Below are 14,916 nucleotides of genomic sequence, written 5' to 3' on the forward strand. Positions count from 1 at the left end.
GTACGATGATTTAGAGCATTTACACTGTAAGATATTCCAAGTCTCAATATTAGCATCAAATTCTACTATATTTTATTCTGAAATCGGGTCGCAGACCAATCGTAAGGTGTGTGGTCGCCTTGAAAGTAAATGCAAATTTCTATGGACTTTATGATGATGATGTTTTATTATACTGTCTCAGAAGATGTAACTTTAAAGAGCTGATCACTTGTCATAATCACCTCACCGAGTTGCCTATTTGAAATCTAGTCTTAGTGATTTCATTTCCAAAAAAAGTATATTTTTTATTCCATGTTAATTAAAAAAAACTCTTCATCATTCTGTTTCTGCAAATTCGTCCTTGGACATATTCTACAACCAAGTTTGGAGTCTCCTTTTAAAGTCATATAGTCATTAGCGTTCATGGGATGTGGATTTTTATTTGCTGATCCCGACTTTGTGAAAAGGAATGGAAATACCCGTAACAGAGACAATCTTTGGGGGAAAGCAAACTCAGTGTGTACATGTACCAGCCTTGCCTGCTTCGCTTTGGCAACTGTCAAGGCAGAGAAATTTGATACAATTACCATGAGAAAATTTCTAGTGGCATTGCATAATGTCTCTCGGTCATAAATCTCTCAGTAATATATATCCCACTCAGGCAGATCCAGGATTTTCCAAGGGGGGCACATTTTCCCCAAAAAAATCTGAAGTTGTCACTAAAAAATTGTCATTTTGCCCCACTTAAAATTTGACAAGCAAAAAAAGAGAAGGTCCTCAATTGTGCTTCAACAATATCTTTTCATTGTAAATATTTGCTGTTCCTTTAAAAGGGGGGGGGGCACACTTGTATTTTTACAACATATTTACATTAGAAAAGTGACTCAAAGGAAGGGGGGGGGGGATTTCTGATGCTGGGGAGTTTGACATCATTGGGATCAATGGCAGATCAAGGGGGGGGGGATTTCCAGCCTATGCCCCCCCCTTGATCTGCCATTGATCCAAATGATATCAAACTCCCCATGAAAAGAGACAACAGCATGCCTTTATTACTGAATAATCAATATTCCCCTTTTTTGCAGGTAATCTATCAAATAAGGAATACAGTGAGAAGGATTGGCCAGATAATGTTGATAGTTTGCTCCCCTATCCAAAGAGTAAAACACTTGCAGAGAAAGCAGCCTGGGACTTTGTAGAAAATCTTAAAGGTCAGTAAACTTCACCGAACAAGGATTTACCAATGATTACTCTTACCGGGGTATATGCTTTTCACACTGCATTTCCTTAACCCCATACTATCCTTAAACCCGGACTATCCTTAACCCCATACTATCTTTTTTTCGATTCACACTGTCTTTCTTAACCCCATACTATCTGCTCAACCGAGGTTAATGCCTTAACCCCGGACTATCCCTCAGCTCATGAATACTGATGGTTTTACCACACAGAGCATGATTAACGTGCAATATGACTTCTGTGATTGGCTAATGCTTAGCCCCACTTTCCTTAGCCCTGTTTCGTTTTCACACTGCATCTCTTAGCACCGCAATTGTGGTGCTAGCAATAAGCCGGCTAACCCTGCTTTTTTGCAGGGCCAGATAGTACCATACTATTTACCGTGCTAGCCCACTTTGCTAAAACGTAGTGTGAAAACGAAGTGGGCTAAGCTTAGACCCGGGAAATTGGTGGGGCTAAGGGGGGTCTTACCCCCCCCCCTTAGCCCCACCTCTAATATGCTTTTCACACTGTACCTCTAATATGCTTTTCACACTGTACCTCTAATATGCTTTTCACACTGTACTTTTTGTCCTAAATTGGTGGGGCTAAGACCCCCCCTTAGCCCCACCAATTTAGGACAAAAAGTACAGTGTGAAAAGCATATTAGGGGGTTTTCAACAACTACCAGATACAAACTCGATCATGTGTCCCAAAGACAATTGTAACTAAATTTCTCTGTCTGGCATTTAACTAGAAATTCTCTATTATTGTCATTTTTTATTGTTATTATTTTTATTATTATCATTATCATATTTTTATCATTATTGTTATTAATTATTATTATCATCGTCATTATCATCATATAATTTCTATCATTTTAAGTCAGAGTATTGATGACCATGATCACTATTATTATCACATTCTTCATTATTAATATTATTATTATATTATTATTAATTATTGTTATTATCATCATCATCATCATCATTATCATTGTTATTATCAATATTTAATTCATTTCAATTAAATTATTATCATTATTGTATAATTTCTATCATTTTAAGTCATAGTACATGTATTAATTACCATTATCATTATTATCACATTCTTCCAGATGAGGAGAAGTTTGAGCTTGTGGTGGTGCATCCCGTCGGCGTCGTCGGCCCCATTCTAAGCCGGAATGCATCAACTAGTACAGAGGTCATCAAGAGACTTCTTCTCAGGAATCCCTTCCTCCTACCCAAGGTCAACCTTCCTCTCGTAGATGTCCGTGATGTCGCAGCAGGTCACATCGCTGCAATGAAATGCCCCGAAGCAGCTGGTGAGTTGCTAGTAGAGAGTGCCGTTACCATGGAAACATGGGGAAGCGGAGTAACCCGACTTGCTGTCTGTGTTTTGATGTACAGAGAATAATGATAGTCCTAAGCATTTTTAGGATTTGATATTAGTATAGGGTATTTGGTTTAATTTCTAGATTTTGTAATCCTTCAATTCAGATGTTAAATCCAATTGATCCACATCTGTAAGACATGGGTTCACTACTGGTACTTAATCCAGATGCATATTCATGAGCTCCAACAAAGCATTTTATTGGCCCAATACACGTTGTCTGGGGACAATAGTGACTCTATTATGCTTGTGCATGGTACCATACATTTCCTCGTTAATGCTGGATACGCTACTGCAATCAGTAAATATTTGATAAAAACGATGACTGAGAGATTTGTCATGGTATTGCATATATTTGTACACCTGTTTTTTTTTTTTATAACCAGAGACAATCAGTCCATTAATTGGATAGTAAAAAAATGATATGATGATGATAATGATGATAGTGATGATGATGATAATGATGATGATAATGATGATAGTGATGATGATAGTGATGATTATGATGATAGTGGTGATGATGATGTTGATGAAAATTATGATGATGGTGATGATGGTGATGATGATGATGGATGATGATGATGATAATGATGATGATGATGGTCATGATGATGGTCATGATGATAGTGATGATGGTGAAGATGGTGATGATGATGATGATGGTGATAATGATGATGATGATGAGTGATGATTATGATAGTGGTGATGATGAAGATGATAGTGGTGATGATGATGTTGATGAAAATTATGATGATGGTGATGATGGTGATGATGATGATGGATGATGATGATGATAATGATGGTGATGATGAAGATGATGATGATGATGAAGATGATGATGATGGTAAAGATGGTGAAGATGATGATGATGATGACGATAGTGATGATTATGATGATAGTGGTGATGATGAAGATGGTAATAGTGATGATAATGTTGATGATGATGATGATGGTGATGATTATGATGGTGAAGATGGTGATGATGATGATGATGATGGTGATGATGATCACGTTGATGATGATGATGATGGTGATGATGATGGATGATGATGATGATGATGATGGTGGTGGTGGTGGTGGTCATGATTATAATAATAATCCTGGCAGCTTGTACATGTATTATGAAGTGTCTGAAATCTGAAGCTATAATAGAACTATCATATCAATGCCATTCATTACCATCTAGAGTTGCAAGAAAATGACTCAAATGCTGTGAATGACAGTCGTCACCTTGTTGCACTATAATGTTTGGTATTGTCTTCACTCCAGGTAACAGGCATATTTTATGCGGTGGAAATTGTGGTGGAACGAAATGGGATCAGTATTAAGAACCGAGTTCAAATCACAAGGTAAACTGGAAATACTCTGTCTGACTGTCTGTCTGTCTGTCTGCCTGTCTATATCTCTCTTACTTAAAAACTAGAATGAAGTTTGATTTTAAAAGGCAAAATGGAAGATTAATTAGATATTACAAGTGTATCAAACAATCCAAGTCTTCTATACTAATGATGACTCTTCTATGTAATATTTAAGCCAATGTTGTGAATTGAATCCCTTTAAAATCTTCCTTCCTTTCAAATATTTCTGTTGTTTTCATATTCCATTAATTAATGTTTTGTTGAATCTGGTGCATTAACTTTTACCAGTAAAGCTCAGCGCACACTATACGACATGATTGCAATAAGATGCAACAAAATCACATAGTGCGCCAACCTTTGACATGCTGCAACTGCGACCCGCTTTGTTGGAGTAGGATTGCAGACCAATCTCAGACATTTGACCTGTCAAATCTTTCTGTGATTTTTCTACGATTTTGCTGATTTCAGCCAATGAGGTTTGTCCTAGACAATGACGTCATGGCCAATTTGCTGCGCTTCTGCAGCGCAGACGACATAAGCACAAAAGAAGAGGCACCATGAGATGCAGCGTGGTGCAGAGCTGTTGTAATGTGTGCGCTGGCCTCTGATGCGTTTTCACTGAGATGGGATTGGCAACTTGTTGCAGTCGGATCCTTCTGCAATCGCACTGCATAGTGTGCGCTGGGCTATTAACTCATACAATAAGAAAAAAATCATTAAATCATTGTTTAATAGTATCTTTCATCTATGATGACATGAATGTGCAACACAAATGAATCAATAAACAGTTGACCAGAATAATTATGGAAGCTAAATTATCATTTTGTGATGGGCATAATGACACATGACAGAAAAAAGTGTCACCTGATCATGTGAACGGGCTCGATTACAAATTGCACTCAGACAATAATTCTGTTACATATGCTGGTAGTCATACGGTACATTACAGGTTAAATATACACAGTGATTTTATTGTATTATTTTATTACATTAGATGATGCTGGATAGTTTGTCTGTCTGTTGCTCTGTTTGTTTGCCTGACTCCCCTCTTTCTCTTTGTATTTCTTCTGTTTGTCTCCTCTCAGTATGTTTTTCTATCCCATCTCTCTCTCCACCTGTCTTTTTGTCTGTCTCTCTATTTATTTCTGTCTGCATGCCCCTCCATCTCTGTCTCTTTTATCTGTATTCTGTTTGTCCCCCTTTATCTCTCTCTCTCTTTCTGTTTGTTTGTCTCTGTCTCTCTACATGTATCATTGTCTGTGTGTTTGTCTGTCTGTATGTGTGTCCCATCTACAGCCTGTATCTCTCTTTCCTGCTCTTTGTCTTTTTTACTCTGTCTGTCTGACTGTTTATTTATCTCTTTCTACATTTTGCATATTTTTTTTCCATTTCTCACTCTCTTTACTTTTTTTATCTCTGGCATGCTTGAGCTCCCATCTTGTTTGACATACCTCACATTTTCTAATTTCCCAGGATGTCAGGTTTTCAGGTGTGTTTGTATTGAGCAGAACATTTTTCATTCATTTCTGCCTGTCAGGGTTGGATGTTTCGTGATTGTATAACATTGTCATTTTCTTACCCACTCATATTACATTTATTTTGTTTATGAAATATAAATCATTTTCAAATATTGCACTGACAAAGATACACTTTGTATTAAGATTGATATATATTTTTTGATTGATATTTTCTGCTTTTAGTATCTTGATGATATCCTAGAATGTCCTGATGTTTATTGATATATTTTTATTTGAATTTGACTTGAGTGGTGTATCTATCTATCTGTCAGGTTACAATGTTCCTACCATGTTATCACCAAAGATCTTCATCCGCATGGCAAGTCCGTTCATGAAAGAGACAAAGATGATTCTCCCAATTTGGAATAAAGTCTCTAAATTTGATAACACAAGGGTAAGAATTATCTTTCCTTTCATACAGGTAACTTTGCCTAATTCAAATCTTGTGTAAAAACAGAAATCTGTTTGGGCTGAAAATAATTATATCTGAAAAAATATAGTACAATGGTGAAAATTTCATCAAAATCTGGTAAAAAATAAGGAATAATGCATTTTGAGCTGAAAATAATTATATCTGAAAAAACATAGCAAATGGTGAAAATTTCATCAAAATCTGGTAAAAAATAAGGAATATTGCATTTTGTGAAAACAGTAGCATATGTACACCATCATGAATATTCATTAGATGGGCTGATGATGTCATGTCCCCACTTTCCATTTTTTCATATTATTATTATAAGAAATCATAATTCCTAGGAACGAAGCCCTGCATACATTTAAATCACTTGATAAAGTTTTTTTTTTACATAGACTGGTGCCAAAAGTTACCACTTTGCCACAATTACATACTGAAAGTCACCTAATTTGATGAAAATGCAATGGGCATCTTAAATCAGATTAAAAAGTTTGAAACAAAAAATCTATAACTCTGAACTTTGACAATGTAGGTAGAAATGAAATTTGTGCACTTTGTGAAACCTGACGATAAAAATAGTACCTAGCAATATATTTAAGAAAAAAGAGTTATGGTTGATGATCTTCCACTTGGACCCTTGTCCCTTGTAATTTTATTCATTATTGAATACTATTATTCATTTTAACATTTTTAGATGGTAGAGGTCTTGAAGATCCAACCTAGAGATCTGAAGGCATCATTGATTGACATGGCTTACAGCTTGATTGAAGCTGGTATCGTCAAGAAGACACCCAAGTACAAAGGCCCAGGAGGGGTGGAGCCTGTTGCCAATGGGGATGGGGAAGTCCCTGCTGTTGCCGCCAATGGTCCTACCACAGAGGGGGAGAGTAAACCAGAGGAAACCAAAACAGAAGGTGAGGTTTGGTGCGAAGATCCCTGTATGTATACGCATACATGAATAAGTCAGCTATATTTTCTTAATTTCCAAGGGGATCCACACTTTACAAGCTTTGCTTTTTAATGGACCCCTCTCATTTCCAATAATGCTCAATATTATACTGTTTTTTGTTTTACGAAGTAAGAATGCTCGTCTGTAAAATTGTACTTGATTTGTATTTATATTACTTTGTATTATGTTTTGAATTGAAATGGAATAAAGAATTGAATTGAAAATTGAAATTGATTTGAGGACCTGTTTCAAAAAGTGTTGTAATTAAGCGCAAATTGATGTACATCCAATCAAATGTGCATGTTTTTGGCTTGAATTTGATTGCATCTCTTTCTATAACTGTTGTTTCACAAAGAGTTAAGTATAACCTACTTGAATGACGATGTGCATATATGTAAAACGCAACCTCATTGATTGATGCGCAGTCTCTCAGGTCAATATGTGATGTTTTATGTACTGCATACAACTGGAATTTAAGCACGACTCTTAATCACCCTTAAAATTATGAAACTCCCCAAAGTCATGTAAAATACTAATCATCAGCCTGTTATTCTATTTTTGTAAGTTGTGCATGTTTTATCATCTATGAGGATATTGCAGACATCTATCTCCTCCCCTCCTCTCGATGAAAATATGTATTTTTTGGTTGTGTAGATGACCAATAAAATTCTGACATTTCAAATATCTCACACTTTAAATGTAAGAGGTGTTTGACATCCATGCCAGGATGACCTCTTACATGGTCAAAGACATTGTTCATTGCAAAGTAATGTAATGATCATAATGATTCATATCAAGTGTGATACACACTGTCTTTAAAACAACAGGGCTCTAATTAACCCAAGACCATCAAAGCCCATGTCTATGGATGTCCAGTTGACTGACCTTGGTGCACCTTCCATTGTCCTTGAAGATTTATTGTGCCCTTTTACATTTCCCATGGTGCTGCTACATAGGGATGTGTCCTACTGAAAAGTGACCTTGCCCTAACTGAAAATATCAAAATTTAAAGCCTGAAATCAGAATTATATTTCTAAATTGCTGAAATTCCATAGCAGTTTACAATTCAGATATTTGCTATCAGCATCTCTGTACCAGGGTATGTTATATCAGTCTGTATTGACCATTCATTGGAAGTAGATCACAATTTGCAGACACCATACTCTGTGAGAACAGATAGAAACCCGGTTTCATGTACCATGCAATTAAATCTCAAACTTTCCTTTGCCTGAATTGGCTAATTTCTGACCAAAATAGACAGTTAACTTGAATTATCAGATGTTCTGCTGTAAAGAATGAACATTGCAATTAATTCTGGGTGATGGACATTAAGTGTTAATGGTGTCATATTTCGCATGAAATCTGACGTTCGATATGCTTGAATGGAAATTACTCAAGAGATGAAAGCTCTCCTGTGTCTTGAGACATTGACATAATTCTGAAAATGTTGATTTATAATTTCAGAGAAAACAGATGAGAAGGAAGAAGGAGCAAAGGAAGAACCCAAGTCAGAAGAACCAGCAGCGAATGCCGCCGCCACCGACAGTACACCGGCAGAGAAGACCGAAGATAAACAAGCCGATGAGGCATCAACACCGGCTGAAAAACCAGCAGAAGCACCCGCTGAAACATCCGCAGATACACCGGCAGAAACCTCAGCAGAGGCACCAGCAGAAACTAAAGAAGAAACACCGGCAGAGGCACCGACAGAGACGCCGGCTGAAGACAGTGAAAAGGCACCTGAGACTCTAGCAGAGAAGACAGAAGATGCTAAGCCAGCAGCTGAGGAGAACAAAGGTATGGGTTAGATATTGTTTGATTATATATTTGTTCCTCTGAACAGGCTTTTCTTTCTTCTCCATTCTTTCTATTCTTCTTTCTAAAGCGCATAGAGACATGATTTTATCATTGTTATATGCGCTATATAAGCAATGTTTTATTATTATTTATTATATGCTATGTTTTCATTTAGAATCAATTCGAATTTCCTTTCTATTTCATTTCTGATGTTTTTGTTTATTTCTAGTGTTTCTACATGTATTTCATTTTGAATATATTAATTTTAATTTTTTTTAATAGCTTGTTGTCTCACCTGCTTAGCAGGTGAGACTATAGGCGCCGCTTTTCCGACGGCGGCGGCGGCGTCAACATCAAATCTTAACCTGAGGTTAAGTTTTTGAAATGACATCATAACTTAGAAAGTATATGGTTCTAGTTCATGAAACTTGGCCATAAGGTTAATCAAGTATTACTGAACATCCTATTAAAGTTTCATGTCACATGACCAAGGTCAAAGGTCATTTAGGGTCAATGAACTTAGACCATGTTGGAGGAATCAACATCGAAATCTTAACCTGAGGTTAAGTTTTTGAAATGTCATCATAACTTAGAAAGTATATGGTTCTAGTTCATGAAACTTGGACATAAGGTTAATCAAGTATCACTGAACATCCTGCATGAGTTTCACGTCACGTGACCAAGGTCAAAGGTCATTTAGGGTCAATGAACTTTGGCCGAATTGGGGATATCTGTTGAATTCCCATCATAACTTTGAAAGTTTATGGATCTGATTCATGAAACTTGGACATAATAGTAATCAAGCATCACTGAATATTTTGTGCAAGTTTCAGGTCTCATGATTAAGGTCAAAGGTCATTTAGGGTCAATGAACTTTGGCTGAATCGGGGGTATCTGTTGAATTACCATCATAACTTTGAAAGTTTATTAGTCTAGTTCATTAAACTTGGACATATGAGTAATCAAATATCACTGAACATCCTGTGCGCGTTTCAGGTCACATGACCAAGGTCAAAGGTCAATGAACTTTGGCCGAATTGGGTGTATCTGTTGAATTACCATCAAAACTTTGAAAGTTTATGGATCTGATTCATGAAACTTGTACATAAGAGTAATCAAGTATCACTGAACATCCTGTTCGAGTTTCAGGTCACATGATCAAGGTCAAAGGTCATGTAAGGTCAATGAACTTTGGCCATGTTGGGGTTTTTTGTTGAATAACCATCATATCTCTGTAAGTTTATTGGTCTCGTTCATAAAAAGTGGACATAAGAGTAACCATGTATCACTGAACATCTTGTGCGAGTTAGAGTAGTATTCAAAGTCAGCACTGCTGCTATATTGAACCGCGTGATGCAGGTGAGACGGCCAGAGGCATTCCACTTGTTTTTGTTTGTTTGTTTCTATTTCATTTTCAATGTTTCAACTTGATTTTAAATATATTGCCTTTTCATAGGAAATATTTCAATTTTTTCAATGATTCAATACAATTTAGTTTAATTCAATACAACTTTTTTTCAGTTTTAATGTTTCTATTTTAATTGTAGTACATTTCTATTCCATTTTAAACACATGCCTGTTTTTATCTGTTTCATGTGATAATTGTTTCAATTCTTACCAAATACGTGTATGTGTTCTTTTTTTAATTCTAGTTTTCTAATACCGTAAATTCAACTGATTGGTCAAATATGTTCATATGTCTTTCATGATAATCTTATGACGTCTTAACTCCTTTTAATCTAATCTGTAGAGGATAAGAAGGACGAGACTGAGGCAACCGAATAAACACAGAGGGATGAATTCCAGCACCAATAAAGAAATGGATTTTATGAAACCCCACATCATCCTCAATGCAATGATATCGCTCATCTTGTATATTTCTTCATTTTCACTGAATCTCGCCTGTCAGATCAAATCATTGTGCAAAGAACAAAGTGTTTGTGAATTTGAATAATCACACATTCAAAACAATTCCTTATTTATCATTTTAGGGTGGAAATTTTCATATCGGCCCATCGGATCAAATTATTCCGCAAAGAACAAAGTGTTTGCGAATTGAATTATTAAACCTTCCAAGACAATTTCTTCTTTGCAAGTTAAGGCTGAAAATGTAATCATTCCAGCATCATTGTGGTCCCATTGCATTTTTATCTTGCCTGGAATATTATAAGCCCACTAAATTGTTGACTATCAGTTTTATATATTTGTAAATGAGAGCACATTTGAATGTATTAATCAATGGAATGTAATTGTATCTCTTTTATACATGTATGTATATAAAAAAGGAGAAAATTAAGAAAGAACACATTTTTTAAGACTAGTGGACTCCCTTAAGAAACAGTTCATTTACACCACCGATCCTTGACCTCCAATTGTTGTTTTCTTTTTAATGATTATTGCACATCTTTAAAACTGGATCATCAGAGATTTAGGGCAGTTTGTTACACCTGCAAGGCTGTTTTCCCGTAATACAATATTTCATATTGAACTATTTGTTTGATGCTGGTAGTTTGCTAGTGTATATGGAGCACGTATTTACAGTGGTTGACTTCTAAATCACACATAATGGTGCCACTATTTCAGCGTTAGAAGGAATTCTGACTTTTTGCAACATATTTTCAGCAATAGAAAACAGCTGGACCCTGTTGCATAAAAGTTTCTAAAATAGAGACTTTGTCTTCCAGTTAGATCTATCATGGTGATCATGCCAAACAGCCAATCAAAATCAAGGATTCCATTACCGTTTTGATAATAAAACTACCATGATACTAACCTTTATGAAAAGTATCATGTGTTACCTTTCAAATGTGCTCATTTCTTAATAAGTTTTGTACTTTTTAATCATTTCCAAATGGCATTCCTTAGAAATGACTCCATTAGATCTTCAAACTGACCAATTTAGCAAGTCACTTTTGAGTTCCCTAGATTCCATGTTTCATATATTATCTGAGAAGATATCGGAGACCGTTGTTATTTCCTTATATTCTGTTTAATTGATGAATTTCAAATGTATTGTTTATGATTTAATTCCATATATATTTTGCATTTTGGGATTTTCAGATTGAATTCATAACCTTTATATTTATTATTGCTAAGGTATGAGACCAATTCTTGATTGTATTTCTTCTTTGAATATACTTGAATTTCAAAATTATCAGTAAGATCATACACCTGATTTAAAGATGTTTGGCTACCATTTTCTGTGTTAATGTTGTTTTTTTCTCAATATCTTTCAAGCATTTTACAAAGTATCTAACATATTACTTGAATTCTCAGTTAGATAATCATTTCTTGCCTTTGTGATAACATTTTAGTACTCCAGCCCATTTCATGAAAGTCATTCCAATGACTTTCACTGGCAAATTTAGCTCTCAGCCAATTATGTGCAAGGATTTCAATAGCTTATAATATATTTCATCATGAAAACCAACGCATTATGAGTTCTCTTTTGATTTCCATCAGACTTTTACAAGGGATGATTCATGAAGTGATATGTCAATAGTTTTCAATGATGATTTGTTGTAATCTACTGAAATTCTTGCATCTGATTGGTGAAGAGCAAGTCAGTATTAGCAAATTGCAGACAAGGTGCTTTGTGAAATGGTCCCCTGCCTTTCACAGGACAGATCAAAGAGAATTTTCAATGTTGCTGTTTAACTTCTCAACGTTTTACTCACTTAAAAAGAAAAAAACAATACAAAATGAACAAAATGCTAAAATTAAGTATTTTCTGTTCTTATGGTGATCCAATATTCAGATGGGAACACATTTTTTCTTGTTATTTATTTTAGACTTCCATTTTAAACTGTCACCTGCTGCACTTCGGCATTTCAAATTTGATTATATTTTGCACTGACTATACTGCTTCATAAATGTAAAGTGAAGTTATCAAGGAGCTATCATCCAGTAATAAGATCACTGTATCTATTTCTATATCCAATTATCGTTCTTCTATTTTTTGTATGGACATTCATATGAGTATTTAAGTATTATTTATGTTTGCGTAGTAAACAAGTTCAGTATTGCATTTTATTAAATAACTATTCAGTACAAGGTATTTATTATTGTTTTGTATTCACAATATTTTGCATAATCATGGATTTAAATTGATATGGCTTGTAATGTATGTATTTGTTCATATTATTTTTATGCTCCCTACTTGGCGCTGGTTTTTCTTATTTAATGATTTTATTTCTGAAATTGCTAAAACTGGGACTTGCCTTAATATGTGTTCCAGTTGATAAGTTTGAAAGTATTACCGTAAGATATTTTGAGTAATGGTATATTTATTTTGCTACATCTCACATGATGATGAAATGCATCTTGTTTTTAAATTTTATGCATTTTAGATCTTTAGAAATAAGTTATCCTTATTCCAACAATCCATATTCATTTGCATTTCTTAAAGCTAATTTTGAAACAATTATGACAGAGGTGTCATGGCAAATATTACATTTAGTATAACAATATTAATATACATCTGAATAATAGATATAGTCTTGGAATGAAGATTTAATTTTAGTGATTTAGGACTATAAAGTTTGAAAATAATTTTGATAATTTATTGATAATCATGACCATGGGTTCAACCAGTAACTTTAATCTTTTTCTTGACATGTAAATACAGTGTGTTATGTAAATATGCTTAATAATGTGCTCCATGCTTTCGATGTGCTACACGTTTTTAAGCAAACAGGGAAAATTATTATGTGCAAACAAAACACTGACAGTATTTTAATATGCTCTATGCATCATCTTTGTTTGACCCATCTTGCCTTTTTTATTCTATGGTGTCTCGTAATATGGTCAGTAAAACAATGATGTTTTAACATTGCAAATGCCCATGTACATGTCATATCTAATTACAGCTAGTGTCATTCCATGTCCACACTGCGATAGAACTTTCCGGGCACAGATTGGCCTGACAAGCCATCTTCGCACCCATAGAACTCACCCATCCAATCCAAGGACGGCTAGACGGTCCTTGACATTCCCGACGGACGAACATCAGTGAAGGATAAGGAGAGAGAGAATTTCTTGTGATTTTTGCTGAAGGACTCGACAAAAATTAATGGCATTGCAATCTTGTTTTATAGTATTCTGTATTTCAAATGAAAACAGAATATCAGATATCAAAAGTAAATGAATGGGGAATGTCTGAATAGAACTGGGTAGGGGAGGGCACGTCCACTTTTCAATCAAATTTGTATGATTAAACACAAAAATGAAAGTGAAAAACTGTCTGTGATTTTGTATGGTCAGCCACCCCTCCCCTTCAAAACTATTCTGTAGCCCCTCAAACTTGGTGCAATTGATTAGCTACATAACCTGGCAACTGCTTTTTATTTTTAAGAAAGATTTGAGGAAGATATTTAAATAAAGAGCTGACAAGAGTTTGGAGTTCCAATATCAATTTAAAATAATTTACTATAGCTTGAGGTGGCAAGACCTATTGAAACTCAGCGGTCTTAAGAGAGAAAGAGAAAAAAAAAACAGTCTCACATACATTTCTGCATCCTGTTATTGGTTGAGTATTGTCAGGAGGTTAATTTGGCAAATAACACAGTTTTGTGAGTTTTGATATTTTTAAAGACTAAACAACCAATTTTGGCTCCTAACAGATAGCCCTCCTTTGTTATTTATGAATAGAAAGCAAGGTCAGTCATTGTCGATTCTTTCCATTTGGTATTGGTAATTATGGACCAATTCTAGGGGTGCAGAACAGTTTTAAGAGGAGGCAGGTGGGGTGACCATGGCCCCCGCTCCCCCCCAAAAAAAAAAATAAATAAAATGATGAAATCAGAAACCATCCAGTTTTGATACGTTTGTACACATTTAATTGAAAAGCCTCCCCCATTCTGTGGCCCCTATTACTAATAAGCCAGTTCGTTGTTCCTTTCTGCGCATGATCAAGAGATTCTACGCATGATCAGAAGAAGGTCATTTGTACTAAAGTGACATGGTTGTTTAAAATCTAATGAGATAAGCACCAACTTTGATGTCTTGATTATTCATATATTCTTTTGAATTGTGATTTTCATTTACATCCACAAAAAACAATGCGTCCACGAACGACTGGTATTTCACAGTTTGCCAAGTACATTGTGCGACGTGCTATGGTATGCATTCAAAGTAGGAATGCAACAAATACCTTCATGAAGTGTTCATTGGTGTGCTATTCTAGTCACCTGGTTTTATTCAATCTCTTCATCCTGCTATGTAAGGCAAGCTTATGTAATATCTTGCTTTGAAATCTGCCTATCATAATGGAATAAATGAAAGGTCATTTGACCA

At 35.2% G+C, this 14,916-nt stretch overlaps 1 protein-coding gene across 1 annotated transcript in view; it reads left to right on the top strand.

Annotated features, from left to right (window-relative positions):
• The window catches only part of LOC121429565 (anthocyanidin reductase ((2S)-flavan-3-ol-forming)-like), a 49,101-nt gene extending 34,955 nt beyond the window's left edge, over positions 1-14,146 (top strand). The window contains 8 exon segments of the mRNA XM_041626650.1: positions 1,062-1,187; positions 2,312-2,518; positions 3,856-3,882; positions 3,885-3,935; positions 5,734-5,855; positions 6,571-6,790; positions 8,290-8,622; positions 10,373-14,146. Of these exon segments, the coding sequence (XP_041482584.1) occupies positions 1,062-1,187; positions 2,312-2,518; positions 3,856-3,882; positions 3,885-3,935; positions 5,734-5,855; positions 6,571-6,790; positions 8,290-8,622; positions 10,373-10,407 (1,121 nt within the window). The 3' untranslated portion in view covers positions 10,408-14,146.
• The last annotated feature ends 770 nt before the right edge of the window (positions 14,147-14,916 follow it).

Source organism: Lytechinus variegatus, chromosome 16 (genome assembly GCF_018143015.1).
Source record: "Lytechinus variegatus isolate NC3 chromosome 16, Lvar_3.0, whole genome shotgun sequence".
Classification (NCBI taxonomy): Eukaryota; Metazoa; Echinodermata; class Echinoidea; order Temnopleuroida; family Toxopneustidae; genus Lytechinus; species Lytechinus variegatus.